The 24,448-nt window shown below is 39.9% G+C and overlaps 1 protein-coding gene across 5 annotated transcripts; it reads right to left on the bottom strand.

Moving 5' to 3' along the window:
• Positions 1-37: 37 nt before the first annotated feature.
• Positions 38-24,023, bottom strand: RAB3GAP1 (RAB3 GTPase activating protein catalytic subunit 1). 5 transcript variants are annotated; one of them, XM_030486575.1, is made up of 25 exons: positions 23,797-24,023; positions 23,360-23,415; positions 22,386-22,461; positions 21,013-21,145; positions 20,735-20,813; positions 19,883-20,002; positions 19,138-19,303; positions 18,251-18,350; positions 16,622-16,703; positions 15,825-15,893; positions 15,021-15,094; positions 14,258-14,350; positions 12,640-12,809; positions 12,070-12,168; positions 11,639-11,811; positions 10,572-10,626; positions 9,939-10,307; positions 8,647-8,784; positions 6,830-7,057; positions 6,228-6,324; positions 6,035-6,138; positions 5,810-5,925; positions 4,144-4,246; positions 2,581-2,601; positions 38-1,317 (listed from the first exon to the last, which is right to left on the bottom strand). In XM_030486575.1, the coding sequence occupies exons 1-25, from the start codon at positions 23,944-23,946 to the stop codon at positions 1,075-1,077; spliced, it is 3,114 nt and encodes a 1,037-aa protein (XP_030342435.1). In that variant the 5' UTR covers positions 23,947-24,023; the 3' UTR covers positions 38-1,074. The 5 variants fall into 5 exon arrangements, with proteins under 5 accessions (XP_030342435.1, XP_030342438.1, XP_030342437.1 ...); XM_030486578.1 differs by lacking the exon at positions 23,797-24,023 and adding an exon at positions 23,501-23,603; XM_030486577.1 differs by lacking the exon at positions 2,581-2,601 and having other exon boundaries at positions 23,797-24,021.
• Positions 24,024-24,448: the final 425 nt, after the last annotated feature.

Consider the following 24,448-nt stretch of genomic DNA (forward strand, 5'->3'; position numbering starts at 1 on the left):
AGTATTTTGACAAAATCATTGTTGGTACACAAAGAAGTCTGCGAGCTGCTACTAAGTTTGTATTTATTGAGTAATGTCAACAATACTGTAGCTGGTTTTACATTTCAGTTTGTAAAGTGGTGCTGATCTTTTGCCAATTCTCATTAAAACACGAGGATCACTGTGAAGCAACATTGGCACATACACATGGTAGTGTTTGCACGATATCCACTGGGGTTAGTTTCCAGCAGGGGATAGAATTGTCTCATCACATGAGGTCAGAGACACGTATTGCATTCCAACAGACTCCGTACACGCCAGCAGGTTGCTTGCAGTAAAACACCTCCATGTCTGTCCTTTATGTCCAGCTTTGCCCCTCGCAGGCAGGGAAGGGCATAAAGCATCCAAAACCACCAGCAATCCACCTCAGGCTATCAGGTTTACAGCCCCAAATGTATTTATTTCTGTCTGGGAGAAGTACCCAAGACACGATCTTTTTGGACAACTGCTGCCCTGCTAGGAGAGTTTAGCATGAACTAGAAGGTACTGTATACTTGAAATAAAAATAAGGCTAGTGTAGAAGCACTTGCAACTTAGTGATTAACCAAAAAATACTGGGCTCAATATTTATGATTAGCAATAAATACAAATTACTTAGTATTTGCACATGAATTTAAGTAGATTACTACCGTCACTTGATAAAGTCTGATTAAGAACTGTAAAGTAGCACATTCTGCATGGATTTCAAGATGAAGTATTTGCATACAGCCCATTTATGTCCTTTAGGAAACAAGCTAATGCAAAATAAAATAATAGACCCCCTTTGGACAGAGAGGAGACTGCAAAGCTTTCATCCCCAAAGATCTGATTAGAACTACTCACGAAGCCATTCCACACCTCCAAGTTAAGAGTTGCTTACAGCCATCCTTGGCTCTCAGTTCAGTTCCGTCCTTGGGAATATGACACTCTGTCCCTAACGACGACTGTATTGTCTCCTCACCACAAGCCAGTCAATGTGCAACGTTCCTTTTCCCCAAAGGAAAACTAAGGGCGTGCTGCTTTTGAAGACACACAAGATTACCACAGCCCGAGCCGTCAGAAGAACGTTGTATCTGCTGAAAAGGCACCTGCAAGTCGGAAGTCCTCCTTGGTGAGCACGCTGTACATGCGCTGGGGCAGGGGTTTGGAGTAGGGGGCCGGGCGGGGGACGGTCGTGCGCAGAATCACCTCCCGGCCCGTAGGTGGTGGGAAGTCTGCAACACTCCCCGCGTTGGGTCGTCGCTCCTCTGCTGGACCCGATCTCCTCAAGTCCTCGTCAAGCGGAGGCACTGCAGAAACCTTAAGTAAGAGCAGGGGTATAACTACAGGGCAAGCTGTTTTGCAGCATTAGGATTCGGAAAACGCCTCTTAAGAGGGAACAGAGGAAGGTTAGAAATGGTAAACACGTCAGAAGGCGCTAGGTGTACACAGAGCAAGACACTAATGGGATGTCAAGAAATAAACTGCACACAGCCAAATGGAAGAAACTCCATGTGTGGATGGTGAAGCTCAGCCCAGATCAAGCTCCTGTTTTTTGGCATCATGAAGCAAAGGGTTTGACCAGACGAAATGCCCCCTTCACAAGCAGGGCTCTCTCCTCAGCAACCTGTGGCTGCACAAGGCCAAGCCAGCCTCCTTTTAAAAACAGTGCCACCACTGCAGTCTTTGTCTTTTCAAACTCAAAAGACTACTTGGATAGGTGCTTTCCATGAGCAGACAGAGGCTTGCCAAAATTACCCTATAGACCAAGTGAGACACTGCACCAATCTCCATCAACACTCATTGCCTCAGCCAGCAAGCAGCAACACTGAAGTGTGAACACTGGAAGACAGGCTGGCATGCTCCGTGCCAGTCCCGTAAACATTCCCTAATTGTATTTACATATGTATGTACCCCTCATGCCCTAACAGGGTCCTAATTTAAGCACACAGAACTCAAGATTGACAACGGCATTGAGGTGTAGCAAAGCCCACTGGACATCACTCCTGGCCACCCCACTGCACTCCCCAGGAGCAGCAGGACCCCGTGTCGCTCAGCTCTGTGGCCTGTGCAGAAACAGTTCCAGGAAGCCAACAGAGAGGATGCTCCCTGTGCACTGTGCTCATGCAGCAACCCCAGTTCTTCCTCAAACCTCCCTGCATCTCTGCCCAAAAAGTTCAGTAGTTTCTGGGATCCAAATTGCAACATGCAGGTACCATCCATCACTGCCTCCCTGCCAAAACATCTGGCTGCTCAAGTAACAAAATACAGTGACAGCAACAGAGGAATATAAAGGCATGGCCACATATTTCAGCATCACAAATTGTTAATGTTCACTTGAAGAAATTACTTTGGTTTGGGTTTTGGTTTTCAAAGATTTCTCTCTCTTTTCACTACCTTTTAGGCTCTAAAAATCAAGTCTGGGAATGAGGAAAAACCATTCTGGAAACACAAAACTGTTTTTATGCTTAATATGTAAACAATGGCACAAACTAACTCAGGCTGCTGTATTCTGTCTACCAAAAGGTTCAACTCTATGAAACTAGGGAAGATGAGTGGGAAACGAGGGACAAAGTTGGTTACCTCATCAGAAGATTCAGTCAGCTTGGAAAGGGATGAGAAAAGAACCAGTGATGAAAGATAGAAACAAAGGCAAGTCAGAGGTGACTTACAAGAGGTTAGAAGGAGATTGTAGGTTTAAGAGACATCATGCACTCTACTCCCAAGAACATGCACTTGCTATCATAATTTTCCTGAGAAGATTTGAGAATATAAGAACACATTTTACACAACTCAGAGAAGAGTCCAGGTTCCAAATGTAATGAACAAGGAAATAATTCAACTTCTATTTACCAAACAGCTCTCTTCTAAAATAAATCATAGTAGATGAAACACAAGGTGGGTTTTGTAGCAAGTTGGCACCTGTCCCACTAAGAAGGCTTAATTAAGAGCCACTAGCTCCTAGTGAGAAGTACCTGTAACCTAGCCTTAGTTACTGATGTTTCAAACAAGATAAAACCCTAGAAATTTACATTCTTTATCAAGCATTAATGCTAGAAACTCTTACTCAGCTTTAAAACCAGAATGCCTTGATAATAAAAAGGCAAGCACATACACGTGCACACAGAGGGGCCAATCTTGGGCTCTACAGGGAAGCCTAAGTGTGGCTGGTTGACGTGTTGAGGTGTGCAACCACATCTTCCCTGAAGACTAGAGGGATAAAACAAATGTTCTGATTTTCATTTCTCAGAATAACTATGATCTGTTTTCAGAATGGTCCTTTTTATGCGGAGTTGCAAAATACAGATTATAAAAGCATCCATACCTTGAAAGTGTTCAAAAAATGACAACATTTTTCACAGCAATGATTTCCATATGGGATTTCAGGCTCTAAGATGTCTGCAACACTATGCTACCTTTATTACCACTGTAGTGAAATTTAAGTTAGATAATTTGATGCTATGAACACATGTAATTCTCACAGAAACCAGCAGCTAATGCAGTCCAAGAAGTTTTGAAATCAGTAATTTAGAGCTAATTGTTACAAAGACTGCTTAAGAGAAAAAGGAATATTTATACCAGTATCAGCTGGGAAAGGGTTTCCAGAAAACAGATGTGACAGTGGCAGTGTGTAATCTGAATGTAGAGCTGTACTGAAAAGAGCCTAAAACTTCCAAGGCACCCTGGTTTCCACAGAAGAAGCCTCAGGTATTCCAAGTATAAGCCTTAGTTAAAAAGTTACTCCTAAAATACTGAGTATTATGACGTTTCTCCACATTCCTATGTGAAACAATTGACACACCTGACTGTTCTTTCTGTGATACTGTATATACCATGTAACTGGAGTGAAGCAGAAATTTGTGCCATAATAGCATTACTGATGTCACCATTTAAAGTAAATCAAACATTAATGGCACCTCTGTCTACCCAGCTGGCTCTAAGTGTGTGACATCCCAGGTCACTTCTTTCATCCTGCAAGGTTCCATTAGTGCCAAAATCATGCCAAACATCACAAAACACCCCTCAAGCACATTTATGACAATACATGCTTATATGCAGACAAAATAAACTGGCATCATATGATAAGTTGTTGCCTCATACTGCTGAAATTAGAGGTGCCTGCAAAGCAGTCGAGCTTCCTCTTACCCTCTGAGCATTCACGAACAGCTTGTGAATAATGCTGCCAGCAGGTCCTCTTCCTGCACCAACAACTGACACTTCCGGCTGCTCCAGCAGACAGTTTACAAATCTGGTGGTACAAATTATTGAGAAGGAAAAAGGACTGTTTAATTCTCAGCTGTATCTAGTTTGCTGATCTAAAACCAGAATTGTTTCCTGTGAGGAGGTCTCCACCCAGCACAGAGCGAGAACTGGTAGACACTCACAGGAGTTCTCTGTTCTAAAAGCATAAGGAGAAAACCCCTGACACTTACTTCTCAGCATCCCACCCAAACACTACTGCCACCTTTTCATCCCTATACTCCTTTCCCTCTGCCCTGAAGTCTACACCTCCCTCAGCCTTCACTTGGTTCCCTCCTACTTTGTTGCATTCTTTCATGCTAATACAAGCTGCTTTCTTTCAGATAATGTAGGTCAATCCTAAGCTGAACACAGCAGCCTCCTACGTAGGTCAGGAAAGGCAGAATTACAGGGCTGCTTGCAGTGAAACTCCAACAGCAGGCAGAGCCAGGCTGCAGCTCAGGCTCTGAAAGGACAACTCCTCTCAAGTAACTGTAAGCGGAACTCAGGCTCCTAATGCAGATGTCTAAATTCAACATGACAAGCCATGTCAGCCACACAGGGGGACAAGAAGAAAGCTGGAGAGGGAATTTTCAGAAGGGCAGATAACGACAGGACAAGGGGCAATGGCTTTAAACTGGGAGAGGGGAGATTTAAATTAGGTATTAGGAAGAAGTTCTTCACTGTGAGGGTGGTGAGACACTGGCACAGGTTGCCCAGAGAAGCTGTGGCTGCGCCATCCCTGGCAGTGTTCAAGGCCAGGCTGGACGGGGCTTTGAGCAACCTGGTCTAGTGGAAGGTGACCCTGCCCGTGGCAGGGGGCGGGGGATAGAACTAGATGATCTTTAAGGTGCTTTCCAACCCAAACCATTCTACGATTCTACGGCTACTCTCAAGGAGAAGCTGATTACCCCCATTGCTGCAGGATCCACAGGCCCGAACAAGACAAGATTTTTTTGAGCATAAAGATCTTACTTTGGTCAGACATCACTCCTCTGAACTCCCAACATGTGCTACTAAAATGCCATCTCTCCCTTTCATCCCTCCCTCAGCACAGCAGTGAGAAGTTGACGTGGGTTTTTTAACATTACATATGAGTCATCTTCAGCAGTAAGTAAATAATGTGTCAGCACGTAGTGAAGCAGTGAAACATGACTTGTTGCTTGTCATTCATATGGTTCCTCAGTAGCGTGTTTCAGTAAGAAAATATAAGAAATACAATAAGAAAATGTAACTTTAGGGGGGGTATTTTGTTCCACGTTAGTTATGGAAAATACTAAATCCCTAGTCCTTCTAATTTTACCTCTCCCGTAGCAAAGTTCATTAGATATACCTTGCACATAAATTAAAAAATATAAATGAAATCCCCAGGATTGTCAGGATAAAACCAAATTCCATTAAAACAATCTGTATTGCGTGTTGTCAAAGAGATGGTTACTTAGAGGAGCATTTAGGGTACCCATACACATTATGTCTCTAGGTAGCCTAGGGGCAGGGACAGCTAATGTTTATAGTTACTAAAATAGCATTCCTCAGTATTTCTGGAGGGCAAGGGAAAGGGGGAATCAGTCACCTTTGCAGATCTTCTTTCTCCTCCTCATTTTCACATTTCTCTACCCCAAATTTTGCTTTCAGAGACCTGGCCCTGGCAATGATAGCTTCCACACTCATGATCTGGGCAATGATTTCCTGCAAGAGTTTCATAAAAGAGAAAATTAAAAAGCTGTTCTTTTAGCACTCCTGGGAACTGTGCAAATGCCTATTTGGTTTTCGGCCCCAGCCTGTACAAAAGCCTTACTTCCAACTTCTTCTCCTCTGGATTGGGGAATCGTAGAACTTTACTGGAATGGGATATTATCTGCTTAATAATCTTCTTAACTGAAGATATATCTTCTAGTGCTTCTATTAGGAGGAAAAGAAACAAAGAAGTTGTCATTATTGCACCAGTGTTCACCCTAAAATATCTTAATAATTTATTAAAGCTTATTTACCTTCTTCCTTTACCTTGAGTACAGCTGCATGGATGATGCAAGGCAGGAGATGCCTTGCAAGGTCAGCTGGTTTCTGAACTGCAAGGTAATGAAGCACCTAGAACATTAGAATATTGAATATATTAGTCATCAAAACTACTTCCCAAGGATAAGGTTAACTACAAAAGATGGGCACCTACAACAAAGAATTCACAAGAAAGGAGCACCATTGTAAGACAGGATTCAACACACAGCTCTACATGAATCCTGTGACTGATCATAGTCCCAGCAGATTAGAATGAAACTAAACTATATTTTAGGAAAAGTTTTGTTTCCCAACACACACATGCATTATTTACCAATAATTCAAAGAAATACCTAATACAGCTTGTGAATTACTGTGAATACACTATTTTAGATATTTCAAACGCACTGTTGTACAGCAGCAAGAATTTCTGACCCACGTGCTAAGAATTTCTAACCCTAAGCCATCTCCAAGACAGTTTAATAACTCCAAGAATACAGTGCAACAACTTGTTACTGTTTAAATCTTCCAAGAGGAAGAAGAAAGGGCTGTTACAAGCATTACAGGTCAGACTATCCCTAGTTATGGAGATTTTTACCTTCTCTGCTTCTCTGGTGTCATCGAAGAGTCTCTTCTGCCTCCGGGCTGGGACTGGTTTGGCTGTTTCCCAGGCCTCCACCCACATGTTGCTGGGAATCTTCATTCGGGCACTCAGCTCACCCTTAATTACTATATTCCCCTTTTCATCAACCACTTCCTCTTCGATGTAATCCCGAGGGGAGTACCACCTCACAAAATCCTCCAAACAACAGCCAGGATTAGCTGCCTGGAATGAAGAGGAGATAAAATTTGTGCCTGAAAAATCCCATAAAGCCAGGATAACCGGGATAGAAAGCAATAGGGCTCAGTGGGCAGAGCATAGGCTAGAAGCCAAAACTCTGGGAATTCTGCTTATAAGTCACCAGACCTGTGAGGGCGATGGAATAAAGCATAAACCAAGATGACAGCAAAGGGTAAAACACACACCATCAACAAAACCAAAGAAACCTTCTTTATCAATTATTTCTGGCAAGATCAAAATTAGACTCCTAAATCGAGCTCTGTCTGGTACCTGACACATACAATAAATATGAATTTTCACTATTGTTTTAATGTACAAGCTTATAACATTAAAGACTTAGATAGAAACAGCGTGAGCTTAAAAGAAACACTGGGCTGCATAAATATGGTTTCAGCACTGACTTTCCACCTTTTAACACTCCGGCAACAAAATTCACCTTTTCTTCCTTTAAAAAGGAACTTAAAAAAGTAAAACTCCCCCAATCAAAACCAACTTCATTTTTCATAGATGCAACATCGACACAAATAAATACATCCGTAGGTCTAGAACATAAAAGGAAAACCAGTTTTCTATTCCATGTTCCTGTCAAGAATGCACTTCACTTCTGATTATGGTTCTATACTCTTGAGTTTTCAGATCACTTGCATCATAGAAATAAAACTCCTACATATATCTGATATGACATGAGTCACTGCTAATAAACTGATTCTGATATGTTATAAATATTCTTACTCTACAGTACATCTGTATCCTTTTACTACAGAGTAACACTACAATAATTAGCTCTCTCTCTCTATATATATACATATATATATATATTTTATTTCATGACAGAATCTCCAATCTTTTTAGAGTTCTGAGATCCTTTGGTGACAGCAGTGTATATGCTCTTAGCTCCCTCTGCAGAGCTCAGAAAAGAAATGGAGCAAATTACCAAAACCACAGCTAGTCCAGTTTGATGAACAGCTGTATAAAACTTCTAAATAGTGGTACCTTATCCTTCTTACTCAAGGACAAAACAAACATTTGCAACTATACATAAAAATTATGTCCACCTCCCCAAAATCCAAATACAGAATTATGTGTCAATAGATGTGGTTTTTTCTTTACACCACCTTTACATTTTATCCTTTTGAAGTCTGATTAAAGGTGCATTTAGACTTAGACACAGGTAAGAGAGACACTAAATGAAATCTACAAGGCAGTGGGATGGCGATACATGTGATGTTGACCCAGGACTTTGAGGCACAGTTTTCTTCTGACATCATTTTGTATGGGCTTGTCCAACTTCCTTATTCCCAATCTTTCAACTGTTAAGTTTTGCTGGTGTTTTTCCCTTCCCACAGACATTCTGCAAATTTACTGGACCATTACAGCATAATAGGCTAGATAAAACTGTTAGAACATGTCAAAGTCTATCAATAGGGGTTTTTTTTCAATTTAAACTATTTTGAAACTGTTTTATGGAGGAAAAAAACCCAAACAACACTTGTCAGAAAAACCTTCCAAATTGTTCAACATGAGCAAGGGTTTGAGAAGAAAACAGTCTCACAGAACTTTTCAAGTAGTAGTACCTTAAAAGACTCCATATCTGAGAGCAAGCAGGCACTCTGCATGCGTGCCCGAAGATGAGCACCTTCTGCTGATGTCCCTAGTTTTGCCAGTACCTCGGACTGTTCTTCCAGCAAATCTTCAGTCATGGGCGCTGGTTCCTGTAACATGGAAAAAGACAAGTTTTCAAATAGCCTCTTGGAGACTTAGCCCTTGTTAAGGAAGAGCGAGTGGAAAGATCCCTGTCACCAAAAGTTCATTCAACTTTATTTGTACTCAAAGGAAATAACCATAACTTTCTACTGCTTAAACTGTTTATCCTAAAGCTGTGCATCTGAAGATGACACTAAAACACCCAAAAAAAGCTAAACAGAAAACAAACGGAGTATGAAGTTATGAAGTAACAATTTAAGGATATACTGTTAAAATGCCAAAATCCAGATGAAGTGCAGGAGGCATTTGACTGATACTATTTTGTTGAGATGGATGAAAATACACCTAAAACACTGTAGAATCTTTGTCGTTGACACTGCCAGCATGTAATTAATTGACACCATTTTGCCTGACTACACTTGCTCATCCTTTTACCCACACAAAGCAACAGTCATTAAAAACAATTTCTCCTAAGTGAATGAAAAATGCTGTATTCTCCATGCACGCTGATTTCAAATGACTTCCTCTGATGCCACTGCTTCCTATTTCATCCCTAGCCATCCTGCAAGAAAGTCTGTATCAGATAATAGTTCTACTTGTTTGATGATAAACCTGCTTTAGATAATGGAACCAAAACCTGATGACTACGGCCTTTTAGATAGGAGTTGAGAAAGGGTGTTTTCCTTTTTTTCTTTAAAAGCAAAAAAGTAGCAGCAACTCTGATCCAATACTCTAGTCAGCCAGCTAGAAATCTTCGGAGTGGAAGGCCCATGGCAGTTCCTACTTTACAGGAAATAAAGTAAGGAGAGGATGGAAGATGCCTTGAGAGCTGGAAATAAAAAGAAACCCAAATTTAAGGCAAGCAAGACAGCTTAAGTCTTGTTTTAAAAAAGAATTGTTTTGAGTGAAATTTGGTAAAAAGACCCATTCTCAAATTAAAAAAAAATTAAAAAAATAAAATAAAAGAGCATGTGAGATTTCAATTTAACAACCTCATCAAGTTTTAAAAATGGAAGCCAAGACCCTAGGCCCAAAACACTTAGCAATTCTAACAACAGAGAAGGCTATAACCTGCAAACTACATACAATTTCACAATCCTAGGTCTGAGCCATACTGCATGAGAGTCGTATTGTGCATCTGGCTCAGCTCTTGCTACCTAACCTGTGTTATTGGAACGTAGAGAGGCTCTCCTGGATGCAGCAGCGTCAGCTTTCCATGCGGATGCAGACGACCTTCTGGTTTTAGGTTTACAGGTTCTTTGTTGCCTTCTTTTGCTCCTCCTTTCTTTCCATTTTCCTGCCCATTTCCTTTAAGATCTTCTGTGTCACTTAGACATTCAAAAAATTCCTCTTCACTGTCACTCCACGATTCCCAGGATTTGCCAACTTCTTTTTCCTTATCGGGATTATCTCCAGAGTGGTCCACTCCTTTTCCAGCATCACCAGAAGTACCACTGGGTGAACGATCAGACATGCTCCCCCTTTTCCCCTCATCTCTTGCTTTCTTTCTTTCAATGCAACAGTTTAACATCTAACAAGTTAAAGGGGAAAAACAAAAAACCAAAAACCAATGTCATACAAAAACTTGGCGAGTCCCCAAAAATCTCTTACAATTCTAAAAGATAACAATTATATTGAACTTGTTGCTGTAATATTTTCCCAAGAAAGGAAATCCAGACCCAAGAATACAAGCATAACCAAATCCACAACAACAGCATATTTAGCTAAAAATTGCTACAAATTTGACAGTTTCCTTAGGAAAAAAATAAATCATTCTTAAATTTGGAATATTTACCTGAAGTTTCTGATGCAGTAAACAACATCTCAGATCTGGAGGGCCATTAGCTAATCTAACAAAAGGTAGAAGTGTAACCATTATCAATTATAAAGTTGAATCTTTCACACACATGTGGTCTTAAATCATATGAAATACAAAAGAGAGACAAATATCCACACGGAACCCACCCCACCATTACAACTCTGCAGCTCTTCTATGGTCTCAGCAGAGGAACTAGTGACTGAACAAGCCCAGAGATTAAACTACATTTATTTTCTAGAGGTCATTTCTGAAGCTCAGGGATCATTCGCACTGGTATGGAACAGACACATTCTGCATTCCTGGTCAAGTTTGTCATTTGGAAGTTAAAAGGATAACTCTTTTCAAACAAAAATTAAGCACTTTTGACTTTACTTTTAAATCTGCAGTGATACAGTAGAGCGATCCGTATATATTTCAACTTCTATTTTATCTGTCAGTGTAACTATCTAAAAGTCCAAACTAGTCAATAAGTGGCCAGTCCATGCCATTAAAAAAAGGATATATTTCCGCTCTACACTGATGCCTCATCTTGACAGAATCCTTCATTCAGTCTGCAACAAGCTCTACTACAACGGACATAACCTGGAAGAGTTGGAATACCTGAGACAGCATTAGCTGCCCAAAAAAGGCTATTACACCAGCTGGAACTTGGAACAGCTCCCTTAGGAAAGCGGTGAAACTCCACCACAAAGCTAAGGTGTTTCTGTCCATACCAGCTCCTTCCTTTGTATTTAAATAATACAAACTGGAAGCCAAGCATTTGGATAAGCTTTGGGGTTTTTTCTCCACCTTCATTCACACAGTGAATGAGCAATTTAACTTGAGCTTTCCCAGGCATCATGAAGTTTTCAAACGAAGGCACAGGTGCTTTTCCCTGCTCTCCACCCTTTCTTGTTTTAAGGAAGGGTAAGGTAGTAAAAATAGATAATAACATTTGCAACTTAGAAAACAAGCCAGTATGCTTCATAAGTCATAGTGAACTCACTCTGTTCTTGAAACAGAGAATATTTTCTGTGACAAAGCAACAACAAAAAAAGTCTTACCCTGGAATAAGGTAGTTGTTCTCCCATCTGTAGCGCATTTCTAACACAAATTCTTGCCAAAGATGTGCCACTCCTTTTACTCCTCCATGGTAGAAGTTTATCATACAAAGACATAAAGCTAGTTTGTACGTCAGACTATCAGAAGGAGCAGATTTAAACTGACTGAAGAGATTCTACGTAAGAAATAAAGCAGAAAATACAGGAACAATGGCACTTTTTCCAAAACTATATGATCTTTCCTGTTTGTCAATACAAGTGGCTAACTAACAAAAAACCAAAACCCCACAATTACTACTAAGAGATTCCACAAAGGTAAGTTCCTCTTTCCAAAAATTATGTATCACAAGACAGGGCAACCACAGCAAAGTCTGTATGAACACACACTCAAAATGGCTTTCTCATTCTCACGAGTGCCAGTCAGTAAAACTTACATAATCTTCATTCTCTGGAGGAGGATTGTTTCCTGCTGAAGCATTAGTTCTGCTTTCAAATCCATCTGCGAGTTTGTCAGCAGCATCAGGAAATAAGAACTTGAATAAATAAAAAAATACAAGCTTCCATCAGTATGTTTTCCCTGCTCTTCCCACTTTCTCCATAAAGCTACTGGTTACATATCAGCAATCTTTTAATTAAAACTGTTAGCAGAGTTCAGCGTTCATTTTCAGTCCACCCTCATGTTACACACATAATTATATATGTATAACAATAATATTATTATTAGTCCACCCGCATATTATTATATTGCACAGAACTGGCTCTTTCAAGAAGCTGATAAAGGCAATTCAAATAATGGAAATGACACTTTTATTTATAATTGTGCTACAAACGATAAGCCAAATCATAGAACGACAGAATGATTTGGGTTAGGAAGGACCTTAATGATCATCTAGTTCCAACCCCTCTACTATGGGCAGGGACAAAAAAAAAAAAAAGGCATCAGTGGAAGATATCATGCAATACATGTTTTATATGAATTGGATGTGCATGGACAGCTCACTTACCAGAAGAATAGTGTTCAGAACTTCATTGTTTAAAGGTGACTCATCTACACCTCTGTGTTTGCGAATTTTTTTCTTTGCACTGTGAACCATATTTGTTACTGATAATTTATGGATTGGGACTGGTGCTGGCTCTGTGAGCTTCGACAAAGCGTGGGTAATATCAGCCACCTCTATAAAATAAAATAAAAACAATTAGAACAGAACAAACCACAAGACCATCTCTATACTAAATGTTCACCCATCATACTCAGCCTGTTCATCGTGTACTGATTTTTAACATGCTGTTAACCAGAGCTACACCCCTCTGCTGCCAGGTTCCGTATCTGATATTCTCTCTTCTTACCCACAAAGCAGAATGAGGTCACAAAGACAACACAGACTGTCCGTGATTTAATTTACTGAATGAAGTCTAGACTGAGTTGGCTGTATTGCGCCTGCCACCTACTGTAGTAGTACTGCATACTGGCAGACAATTACTGACAGAGTATCAGCAAAACCCTGCTGAAGAAAGTGTGTTTAAACTTTATTCATACGTGATACCAATGAATTCATTGTAGGTAACAAAGACTGCTCAAGCGTATGGTAAAGCTTTAGATAAGCCTTAAATAAATCCAGTATTAATCTCTCTCTCTCTCTCTCTGACCTTACATGGTACAAGCGTAACTCTGTTTTCGAGTTCTCAGGTAAAGTAGTCAAAACAATTTATTCCAGAGTTGCTGCTGGTAAACTTTAGAACCTCTCTTACAATAAAATAACCACTTTTAAAAAAAGGTCAGACAAATTTAAATTAATAATTACCAGCAACCTGAAAAACCTCATCTTGGTAAACATTTCAAGAGAATTAAGAGGTAAGGAGGGCTAAAGAGGCTGTATGCCAAGCACTGGAAGTAATACATACCCTACTCAGCATAACACCTTTTTAAGCTAACTAGTAAGCTCTTTCAACACTAAGACAAGTATAACCAAAGAAAACGCATTTATACAGGCCATATTTGGAGGGAAGACAAGGCAACAAGGCAGGCAGGAAGGGAATGTTCATTATATACAGCAATAAAAGCAAAAGAATGGGACAGAAACATCAAAAAGATGTCAGTATCTACATTGTTGGTATAAACTCTGACCTGTTGGTCAGATAATTTTGGTTTGTTTGGGTTTTTTTGGCTTTGGGTTTTTTTCCCTTAAAATTCCTTAAAATAGAGAGGATGACAGCAAAGCCTTTCAAACAGATTAAAGACTCTTTAAACTGTTAAAACATGCACCACACAGTACTTCAAAAAGCAGAAAAACAGTTTAAAAAAATACAAAAATACACACTAGTCAAATTTTAAACTCCTGTTTTCCAGTCGGGGTGGTGGTGGGAACCAAAACAAAACACAACAACAACTGTGACAGAGGCGAAAGTCCTCTGGGACTTTGGGAGCTAAGCTGGTCTAGAATTCACGAGACCTTATGCCGCACAGCACTGACCAGAAAATTCCTAGGAGTATTGCAGAAAATGCTTAAGGGTTTTAAATACAAATACTGATCGATCTCAAGTCAGGAGAAGGGGGTAGGGAAGGTAAAACAACATGAAACAATTAAAAGCAAATAACACAAATCAACAAGATTTTAGTTTTACCTTTTCCTTCCTCTTCAAATGCAGACCTTCCAAGTATCTCATCAGTCGACTCCTTCCGACGGCAAAGCTTGAAGAATTCAGTAAGAAAGTCACCTATAAGAGAAACTTTGTTTCTCAGCAGCTATTCCATTAAAAATCTCCCTGAACAATATGCTAACTCTCAAAATGATGCCTGAGGGACAGTAAATTTTATCTTTCCATCTGAAAGAACACAATAACTTATTCTGAACCACCGGATTAAAGCTTAGGAAAATGCACACCTAACCAGCTACCAGCCACCTCTCCAGAGCACAGCTGTGCATGCCATTTAATCCACTTCACCCAAAGCAAGATGAAACTTCCGCAGCATATTATTTGCTGGTCTGTTTTGAAGTCCTTTTCCCACAAGCTAAAATGTGAGGACAGACAACAGTACAGCTCTCTAGTTGTACCAATCCTGCCTGTCAGATTGATTCAACTAAGGAAACAGATACATGCAGGAAGCACCTAGTGAAATGTAAAGATTCCAGAAAATCTAATTTTCACAGAACACACAGTAAATGCTTACTCTCTGGAATCTGCACAGATGCAGAATAACTTACAACAGAAACTTCAGTTTTTGCAAAGCTCGTCTTCTTGAAAAAGAAGGCCCAAATACTGTCCACTCAAAAAAGTAAGGGGAGTGAGGAAGCAGAACTCATTAGGTAATCAACAATTCAATCCTAAATTCACAACTGATTAGCTTAAAAGCTGTAAGAGAAGATGGGGAATGCTGATGTCTTACCCAACAGACACTGAGGGTTATCTGCTTTTCTGACTCTCACGGACCACTGGGGTGCTTGAATAGGATCCAGGTCACTTTGAGGGGAAAAAAAATAAAAATAAAGAACAACAAAAAAACCCCTCACAAGTGTCACGCTGTCACTGTAAATATGCAACAGATGAGTATCAAGTTCTCAGTAAACACAATGTCATAGTCAGTTAGCCCATGGAAGCCATAATATACACTACATTACCTAGGAGAACATGACAAACACTCTAAAATGCAAGAGTCCCTGTTCTCATGCACATACATAAGAAACACATGAGAACAATTCAGTTACAATTAAGTTGACTTCTTTGAAAGTGTACTAATGTTGAAAACTAATTTCTGCATTAATTAAAACATAAACCGCTTCCCCCTCCCCACTTCTTAAGTATCAGTATACACTGTCCTTCCTCTTTAGGAGACGTAGCAGAAAACCTGGATGATAATTTTTGGGAGAGGGATGTCAGTCGGTTAATTCTTTTTGCTTTCCATCTCGGACTATCATCTTTACCAAGAAAGATGCAATATACAAAACTTTTAACTCTAGTATTAAAATACGCCCCAAAAAATGGAGTGTATATTCTGTTGAGATTACAATACAATATTTTCTCACACGGAAATGTTTTCCCAAATGAAATGTTCTACCAACAGACCCTAGCATTCTTCAAAATGTGTTCTCTTTCACACACAAAGCCATGCACAATGCTTTAGACATCACTAAAATGCACTAGTTAACAAAGTACCCTTCTAGATAACTTGCAATTCAGACAAAATACTTACGAATAAACATCATTTTCGACAATTATACCTTCTGTTAGGTGAGGCCATGTAGTAGCTAAATGAAGCTCACTGAAACAAAACAAGATTTAAATCTTTAAAGTGTTAAGATCTTGAAAGGTATTTGTGATAGTTTGTATTTAAGTCCCTTTATGTATTTTGCAGCATCATCCAGAAATGAGTATTCTCGCAGTACGTCACCCAGGATTGCACTAAACTTTACTCATACCTGGCATACAGGACTACATACAACTCCTCTACAAAAGGAGAGATTGTGCATTGTGTTCTAGGTACAGAGGAAAGAACAATGTTCATGAGTTGCCTACAGCATTAAACACTGTCTAACACGCTACAATTATTTCTAGATTTGCCGAGTGGTGATGGGGGTGTTAAGAAAAGGACATGGTGAGATTGTAATGACTCAGTTTACAGACCCTGTCAATTTAAGTCTTCTACAAACATCAAAATAAAAGATGAGAGTGGGGCCAACCCTTGAATGAAGGCACACAATTTTTAAAGTTTATCTCCAGTTAAGGTATATTTCAGCATAACAGTTTCAGAGATAACTTGAGTTTATGGTGAAAGATTTATCATCAACAGGAATGCTGAATATTATTAGACAACTTTGCAAAAGGTCTTATTTGCTACAGAACATTATTTTGCACAGACGTTTCTTAAGTACTTGAATAATTAAATATCTGCTAGGGACATACCAAGTGTACAAGATAAAAATGAAATAACATACCTCTAAGTCATCCATTAAGGAAGTTATAAAATGCTTTTCTGAACCCTTATCTTACCTAATAGGATCCTCACAGGCACCAAGTGGTAACTTCCCAAACTCCAAGCCTCCAACTTCTCCCCCAACCAGAGCATCTATATCTGAAGATAGATCAATACATACAGAATTTATGGAATATTTTAAACAGCATTACCATCCTAGTTTTGCAGTAAAAAGACAGTAGCACGTAGGATGCCCATGTCTGAACAGCTAAGGTGACAAAGCTATGAAAACACAATCCTAGCATACAAAGTAATTGTTTCCAGGAGAAGTAATCATGCAACAGGACACCCAAAAAGACAGATAAAATTCTTGTATCTGCGTTGAGGGAAGGGTTTTCCCTTCATACAGGCAAAGATGTCTGTAAAGGCAGTATTAAAGAGTAAATGTTGGCACAAGAACAGACACGAATTTGCCATAAAAATATTTAGGCAGAAAATCAGTTCCAAGCAGAAAAGGGAGACTCCACATGAGCAACTTTGCAAGTGTGAAAGAACAACTCCTTTTAAAAGATTATCAATTTTATGAAAAGACTTAACCCAGTGATCTGGAAGATTCTTTGTAATCTCAGATACTTAAAGATGCCTCCCAGCATCCTCAGCCACTTCCCATGTTATATCCTTCAAATACATAAACCAAAAATAGACAGCCTTCACTGAACAAAAATTTAAATGGGTAATAATGCATTGCAATGTCATTATAATAATGTTATTACAGCATCTGATCCTTGATTGTAAATACATCTGGCAAACTGTTTATATACAAAATAACTGAGGTATTAGAACAGATAAAGTATTTGGCTAACTTAATTACATAATTTCTTCTTCAGAGAAGATAAAAGACACATTTAAACTATTTGATTGTATTTGGGAAGAGCTAATTGAATGAAGTATGGGTCTACTTCTTCACAGTGAACATAAAACCACAACTGCATGTAGCAACAGTACAGATTTGTTTACCTTAGAGCTAGAAGATCATAATTTATTTTCTGATGCTATCTATACAGAAATAAGTCTGTTAAAAACAAATCCTTGATACCTGACGAAGAAAGTGTTACCACCAAACAAGCGTATGAGAGTTCACTGTGAGAGCACCAAGTGAGCAAACTCACTCTGTTTTTCCTAAATAGCACCAGTATGGCATAAACTTATCAAATCTGGTGTATGTACTTCAGATTCAGAACTACACATTTTCCTACCATTAATACCCTTAAATAATGAAGTATTAAAATCATTGACTTTATGGAAATTATTGAAAAATACTCCTGTGACCTATTAGTACCAACTAGAACCTGAATCCAAACGTTTCCCTAATGAATTCAGGGCACAATTCTTTACAGATCCATAGGCAGTCATCCCTTTCTCTCCAAATAGATACTACCATTTTAGAAGTATCGCTGTATCTCTAAATGCTAATAAAAAAGCATATTTCTAGGCACAACCCTAACCAAAACACCTGTTACAACCATAAGCCAGACTTGATTTCAGAGCAGTTTTAAGTTTCTCAAGGAGTAGGATGGTACTCAGTTGTAACTGCAGCCTTTCCCAGTAATGCAGAAAATGTTTTAATTCTTCTGGAAAGATATACAAGCATCTTCTTTAGCATTTATTGTTTAACTTAAGTTATTCTGAGGACACAAATCTCCTACCTGGTGGCTGCTGTGGCCAGAAATACTGCTGCCAGTCTTGAAGCACATATGTAAGCCGAATAGCCATGCTAATAGGAGGCAGCGGTGTTAAAGAGCATCCCTTGAAAAATAGTAATGAAAAAAATCAATGTAATGAAAAAAAAAAAATCAATGTAAAATCAACACTCCAGGCCTTAAACATAAATTGGTTATGATAGCTTGTTTTAGAGCTAATTTTATCAGAACTGCAATACCCCAAGTATTACTAGTAAAGCTATTGCTCAACACAACACCCACAGGTAAAACACACGAGCCATTCATATGCTCCATTTCACTGGTAATTCAGAAGTAACTGACCCAGAACGTATTAGATTTTCACTAAGTATTTTTTTTCCTCAGCATTTTGATGAGATTGCTGGCTACCAATATTAGTTGTGAAGCATCGCAGTCAGCCATAGCACTCCACAAACAAGCAGTCCACTCAGACTCCTCACATCTTATCATGTTGTTATGCACTCTTGACTTAGCTTGGGCAGCTACAAAGTATCAGAATAAAAATCCACCCCGACCCTCCCTTCTTTTAAACAGCAAAATTGTTTGTTTGGGAGCAGGAAAGAGAACTTCGTTACAAGGAGACTAAAACAGACACATTTTTTCCACACAGCAGTGAAAAACAAAAATGAATGAAGGTGGCGACACTGAGAAACTAAACCCATGCAAATCTTCAGTCTTTATCACTAGATACTGGCGATATCTGGAAAAAGATATCAGCAGTATTGTTGCTATCAGCAGCATAAGTCTCATCCTTACAAAAATAAAATCCCTAGAAGACAGAAGTGAATCTACAAGCATTCAGGTAATAAAATAATTATTCTTTATATCGGTTACATAGATTCAAACGAACTTACAATCTTGGATTTGAAGATATCCAGTAATCCTGATAAATGAGTGTACTGGTTTGGCACTTTGCGAAGATGAACCATTTCAAAGTCAGTTCGAACTCCCGGACCCTGACATTCTCCAACATACATTCGCCGCCATTTATGATGTATTTGCACAAATAATGGTACCTGACTATAAAACATTAATATCTCGGGTTATTTAAAACATCATGCTGTCTCGTAGTCTTTAAAACTAGGTAAATATTTTAACATAATTTCATATTCTTTAGAATATATTTTCTCTTAGTGGAACACAGTTAAAACACTTAACAGGAATCAAATTAGAATACTGTTAACTTCAGCATTAAACGGAATGCCTAACAAATTGTCGTAAGTATAGCCCTATCCAGGACTTCAGTTACCTAATTTCCAGTCTAAATATTTTTGAGGAAGATTAGAAAGTTACCGTTACTACACAGAGGGAAGAAATCCTCTTCCAAAAGTTGTATTTTGTTTACCTGTTACTCCAACAACTTCTAACTGGTTTTAAAAGCCTTTAAGGTTTTTAAATAATAATGAAAATAAACAGCACACTGAACCAATCTTTAAAAAAAAAAATAACCATAGAAATTTTAAAATCCTTCTGTAACAACATTATGGTGCAAATACAACAAACTCAGTGTCTTTTGCTAACAATTAATACTTGTTCCTCACCATAGCAGTATGCTAGACTTTCATCCAGACATGTAAGAAGGTTCATGCTTTCACCTACCAGCCAGTGTTCCCCAATGCAATGGAAACAGAACTCAGCAAAAGGTTACATTTGGATTCACTAAGAACTGCATCGTTATTTGCAGCTGGAGCAATAACCACAAACTCACGTAAGCCGTACCTTAAGAGAGAGAGAGGAAAAACACACATTCCTGGGTTTTAGCAATCCAGCTGAAACACAAATTTTTTAGAAATATTTTAACCCAAGTAACCTAATTATCCCCAACAGACTGTGGAATCTGTTATTTTGATGCGAGTACCTCTTTCAGAGAGGACAAGAACTGAGTGGCCATGGAGTGCTGCAGATTCTCGAATCGCAAAGTACCAGAGCTTAACAGCATTCAAACACTGTACTCAAAATAATGTGAGGACCTCCAGGTCTATCCGTCAGTCCTGACTTCTTTTGCTTTATGGTAATAACAACTGTAACTATTTATACATAAAAACAATCTCTCTAGAACAATGCTATAATGTGCCAAAGATTTGCATTACTAAGAATATGGTGGTGGTTGTTTCTTTAGGTATTGTGCCTTTCCCTTTTAAGAATATATGTAAATAATACAAATAGAAAAGCTTGGTTAATGTATGAAATTGAAAAAAAAAACCAAAAAAACCCAAAAACCCAAAACATTTTGGGGGACAGAAAAAAAAAAATAAAAGATAGGCCCACTATGGTGGGCTTTTTCCACACTCCTTTCCTGTGTCTAGTACAAAGAATCATTTTACTTCAGCTTTAACTTTTGATGGAAAAAAATATGCAAGTGATTGTGCCAGCATCAAAGATTTTTCAACTGTTAAGCTTATTTCTATTAAAAACAAGAGACAGCACAAAGACGAGAGGCAGCATACGTACCATCTTACCAGACAGTGAGCTCTAGGAGGAAAGTCATTGTTCATGCACAGCAAGTCCTGCATAGGCAGAGGAAGGGCATCTGTAAAAGAAATCGATACACAAGAAAACATCAGCATCCTTTCAGCTGACTTAAAATTATATTAGCAATTTGTTGAATGCAAAGCATACTAATAGCAAAACACCAGATCACAGAAAATTTCACACAGAAGCAAATCAACACACTGTGAATTCCACATTCTGAAATATCCTTACAGGAATGTAAGAGAACTATCACCAACCTTCTACCAGTTCTTCTTTCCCATCTTTGTCACTGGGTTCTTGTACAAGATAATGATGGGTAATTGAGAATTTGAAGTCTGCAAACGAAATTTCATCTGATTTCTCTTCCCATGCTCCTGTGGTGTATACACCCTGCATATAAAAAAAGGATATCATTTGATCACATAAATTTAGGCTAACATTCATAAGCCTTAAAAAGTACACTGCCTACATGATCTATGATATTTATACATCTTTTTCTGCTGCTAAGTATTTATTATTAAATAGCTAAGCATGATTTAATTTAAAAAGAAAAAATTCTCAAAGCACTTCATTATGAAGGCAGCTGAATGCTAAAATGCATGTTGCCAATAATCACGCTCATTTCACGGGCCACATATTCCCGAAGTAGTCTCCAGAATTAGATGGCAACAAAGCAGCAGATAAATCCTCTCATACACAACTCTGCATCTTATGCACATGCACCCTCAACTTCTTCCCACCTGGGATTCTATCTATAACTATACCATTCTATGCAAATGCTACCTTGATATTTATTTTGAACAGGCTTTCACTGATAAATTCTTTTTTTAACCTATGATCTCCAAAACTTCTGTGTGTCAGCATAGGAAAGTTCCTAGGGAAAAAAAAAAAAAAAAAGAAAAGAACACTGCTATGCAGAATTGTATGCTGCTACCACAACAAACCAACTTGGACAACCCTTTGATCTGTAAAGTGCGTTTTCTCACTACGAATCAAGAAGAGGGGTCTGGTCGAGGAAAGAAGACAGACAGGAATACACTGACAGATAACACTCTGTACCCTGACTAAAATTAACAACCATAAAATTCCTCTGGAAATACAGTAGCCATCCAAACCAAAATAGCTGAATTTATTTGCACTAGTATGCAGAAGAACTCAGCAATTTCCTCTGCATTTTACAGGACTGAGAAAGCAGTACAAAGGCTCTAATTAGACTTCGAAAAAAACCACCCCGATCTGTAAAACATACTGAGTCACAAGTAGGACTACACAAACCTCAATGGTAAGTATGTGAGGTGTGACAAAGGCACAAGGCAGGGCAAAAAAACTCCTTCAGAATTTAGAACAGTTTCAACCATGCTTCCAGGTTCAAAACAAGGGGGAGGGAAGGGGAAGGAAATCACTAGCCCCTATATGAAGATCCAGCTTTATCACGGAAATAGCCTGTTTGGCAGACAGCCCACCAATAAATTTAGAGCAAGCATCTGTCAAATTACCACTTTTACAAGTGAAATTCCCCAGCAGAAATAATTATCTACCACACCTAAGAAAACAGCAACACATGTAACAGACGTGTGTGTTACTAGTTAGTAATTCAAATTCTAAAGAAAATTCAGAAGCAGTAACTGACCTTTTCTAGAGGTTTGCCTGGAGAAATCCCAATAAGTTTCCAGTCATTCAATACTTCTTCTATTTTTGAAATAAACCTATTAGGGAGGGGGAAAGACATTAATATTTGCTGAACACGAAACTTGTTTTATAATTCAGCTACCTAAAAAGCAGGCTATATGTTGTCCTACTATGGAATTCCTTCAAAAAAAAAAAAAAAAAACTAAAGAAGAAACAATTCAAAAAAATCCCAACAAACTATCAGAATAAAACCAGAGCAATTGCTTCCTTGTACAAATAAAATGGTTCTCCTATGTTTACATTTCAAATGACAGCCACTTTTAGCAACTGTTATGAGCTTGCTTCGAGTGATTATAGAATCTCGCCTTTTCTTGGGTTGTGGTTTTTTTTCCTGGTATTGCAGCATATTACTTTTAACACACACTCCTGTTTCTCTGTTAACAGGCAAAATGCATTTGAGACAAAATTATAAACTAAATTGAGATTTAAAACACAGTGCTTAGAATCTCTATCTCCTTTCGTCAAGGACATCATCACTGGAAAAAGCACCTTAAAAAATAATGTCAAGAACGCAAGAGCATTCTTCACCGTGAATTTTCTTGTATGCTGTTAACTTTTAAAGGCTTCAGCTGTAAGATTACTATTTTAATAATAGGAAGATACTTAAAAACCACATAAGCCTTCTACATGTTTATTCTAATCCCCTGCAAACAGATAGCAAACGAGAGCTTTCTCTAAGTTCAGAAACAGCTTGGCTAGATCCTCTCAACCAACTCATCAGTGACAGCCTCAGCCTCCGCCGCACAGACACACCGGAACGGCCGTGACGAAGCTCCGGGTGCCACGGGCGCCGGCCAGCGCGGCCTCGGGCAGCGCAGGTGCCCGGTCCCCTCGGCAGGAGCGGCCCGGGGCAGACACGGCAGAGTCCCACTGTCCCCGCGCGGTGAGGGGAGCAGGACCAGCGGCAGCACCTACCTCTCCCACTCGGAGGCGGTGGTGAAGTCCGTGATCTCAAACACCTCCGACTCAGGCTGCGGGGAAAGAAGGGGAGAAGCAGTGAGCGGGGAGGCCGCCACGGCGGAGCGCGCAGCGAGAGGGGAGGGGGGAAACACTCACTTCGCTGTCCGCCGCCATCTTGTGCCACTGCCGGGACCCCTCGGCGCGAGCGCAGAGGCTCACGGGAAGGCGGCGGAGGGCGGTGCGAGCCGTCCCGCCCCGGGGCCGATCGCCGCTTCCTCACGGGCAGCGCCGGCTGGGCGCCGGCACAGCTCGGTTCCAGGCCGCGGCGCCGCCCCGTGCCCTCTTCCCCGCCGCCCTCCGTGGGAGGGGGTACCCGGGCGGCCCTCCCGCGCTCGCGGCTGGGTGAAGCGCCTCACGGACGCTGCCGAAGAGGCGCCCGCTGGGGTGGTTACCTCAGGGCGGTTGACTGAGGCGTGGGTTGGTCCCAGGGACTCGCCGGCTCCGTCGGGGACAGCCCGGGAGGGTAAACGAGGTGCTTTACCGGCTGGGTCGCCGTGTGCCCGGGGAACCGGGACGCGAGTGCTGTCACAGCTAGGCACCATGAGGCCGGTTGAGCCGGGTACCTACAAGTGTATGAGTAATAAATACAACCCCTTCACAGTCAGCCGGGAGCTGAGGTGTCTCCCGGGCCTGGTGATCCGGGTTCAGCCTAAAACAAAAGCCGCTGCGCCTCCCACTTCTTGCTTGTGCAACCCGGGGACGGCCTCCAGGTCCTTCTAGCATCAGCAAACCAGTTCTCTTCAAAACCCTTTCAACTCAGCTTGAGCCCGGTTATACTTCTTTTATCCTTTCTTCCCCCTCAGCACGGTCTGCTACCTTAAAAAACAAACAAAAACTACAAAAAGCCAAACAAAACAAGTAAACAAACACCAAAAAAACCCCAAAACCAACAACAACAACAACAAAAAAAAAAAAACCACCAAACCCAAACCAAAAATAAAAAACCAACCAAACACAAACAACTAACCAACCAAATAAACAAAAAAAAAGTATCCTTGAAGTCTGCAGCTTAAAGCTGCCAGAAAGAATATGAAAAACTATTAA

Source organism: Strigops habroptila, chromosome 5 (genome assembly GCF_004027225.2).
Source record: "Strigops habroptila isolate Jane chromosome 5, bStrHab1.2.pri, whole genome shotgun sequence".
NCBI classification, from domain to species: Eukaryota; Metazoa; Chordata; class Aves; order Psittaciformes; family Psittacidae; genus Strigops; species Strigops habroptila.

Coding starts and splice junctions, on each gene's coding strand:
- RAB3GAP1 (XM_030486575.1), bottom strand. CDS start 23,946: ATGGTGCCTAGCTGTGACAGCACTCGCGTCCCGGTTCCCCGGGCACAC. Junction 19,304..19,882: donor GCATTGGGGAACACTGGCTG/GTAGGTGAAAGC, acceptor AATGTTTTATAG/TCAGGTACCATTATTTGTGC. Junction 12,169..12,639: donor TTCTGAACACTATTCTTCTG/GTAAGTGAGCTG, acceptor TATTTATTCAAG/TTCTTATTTCCTGATGCTGC.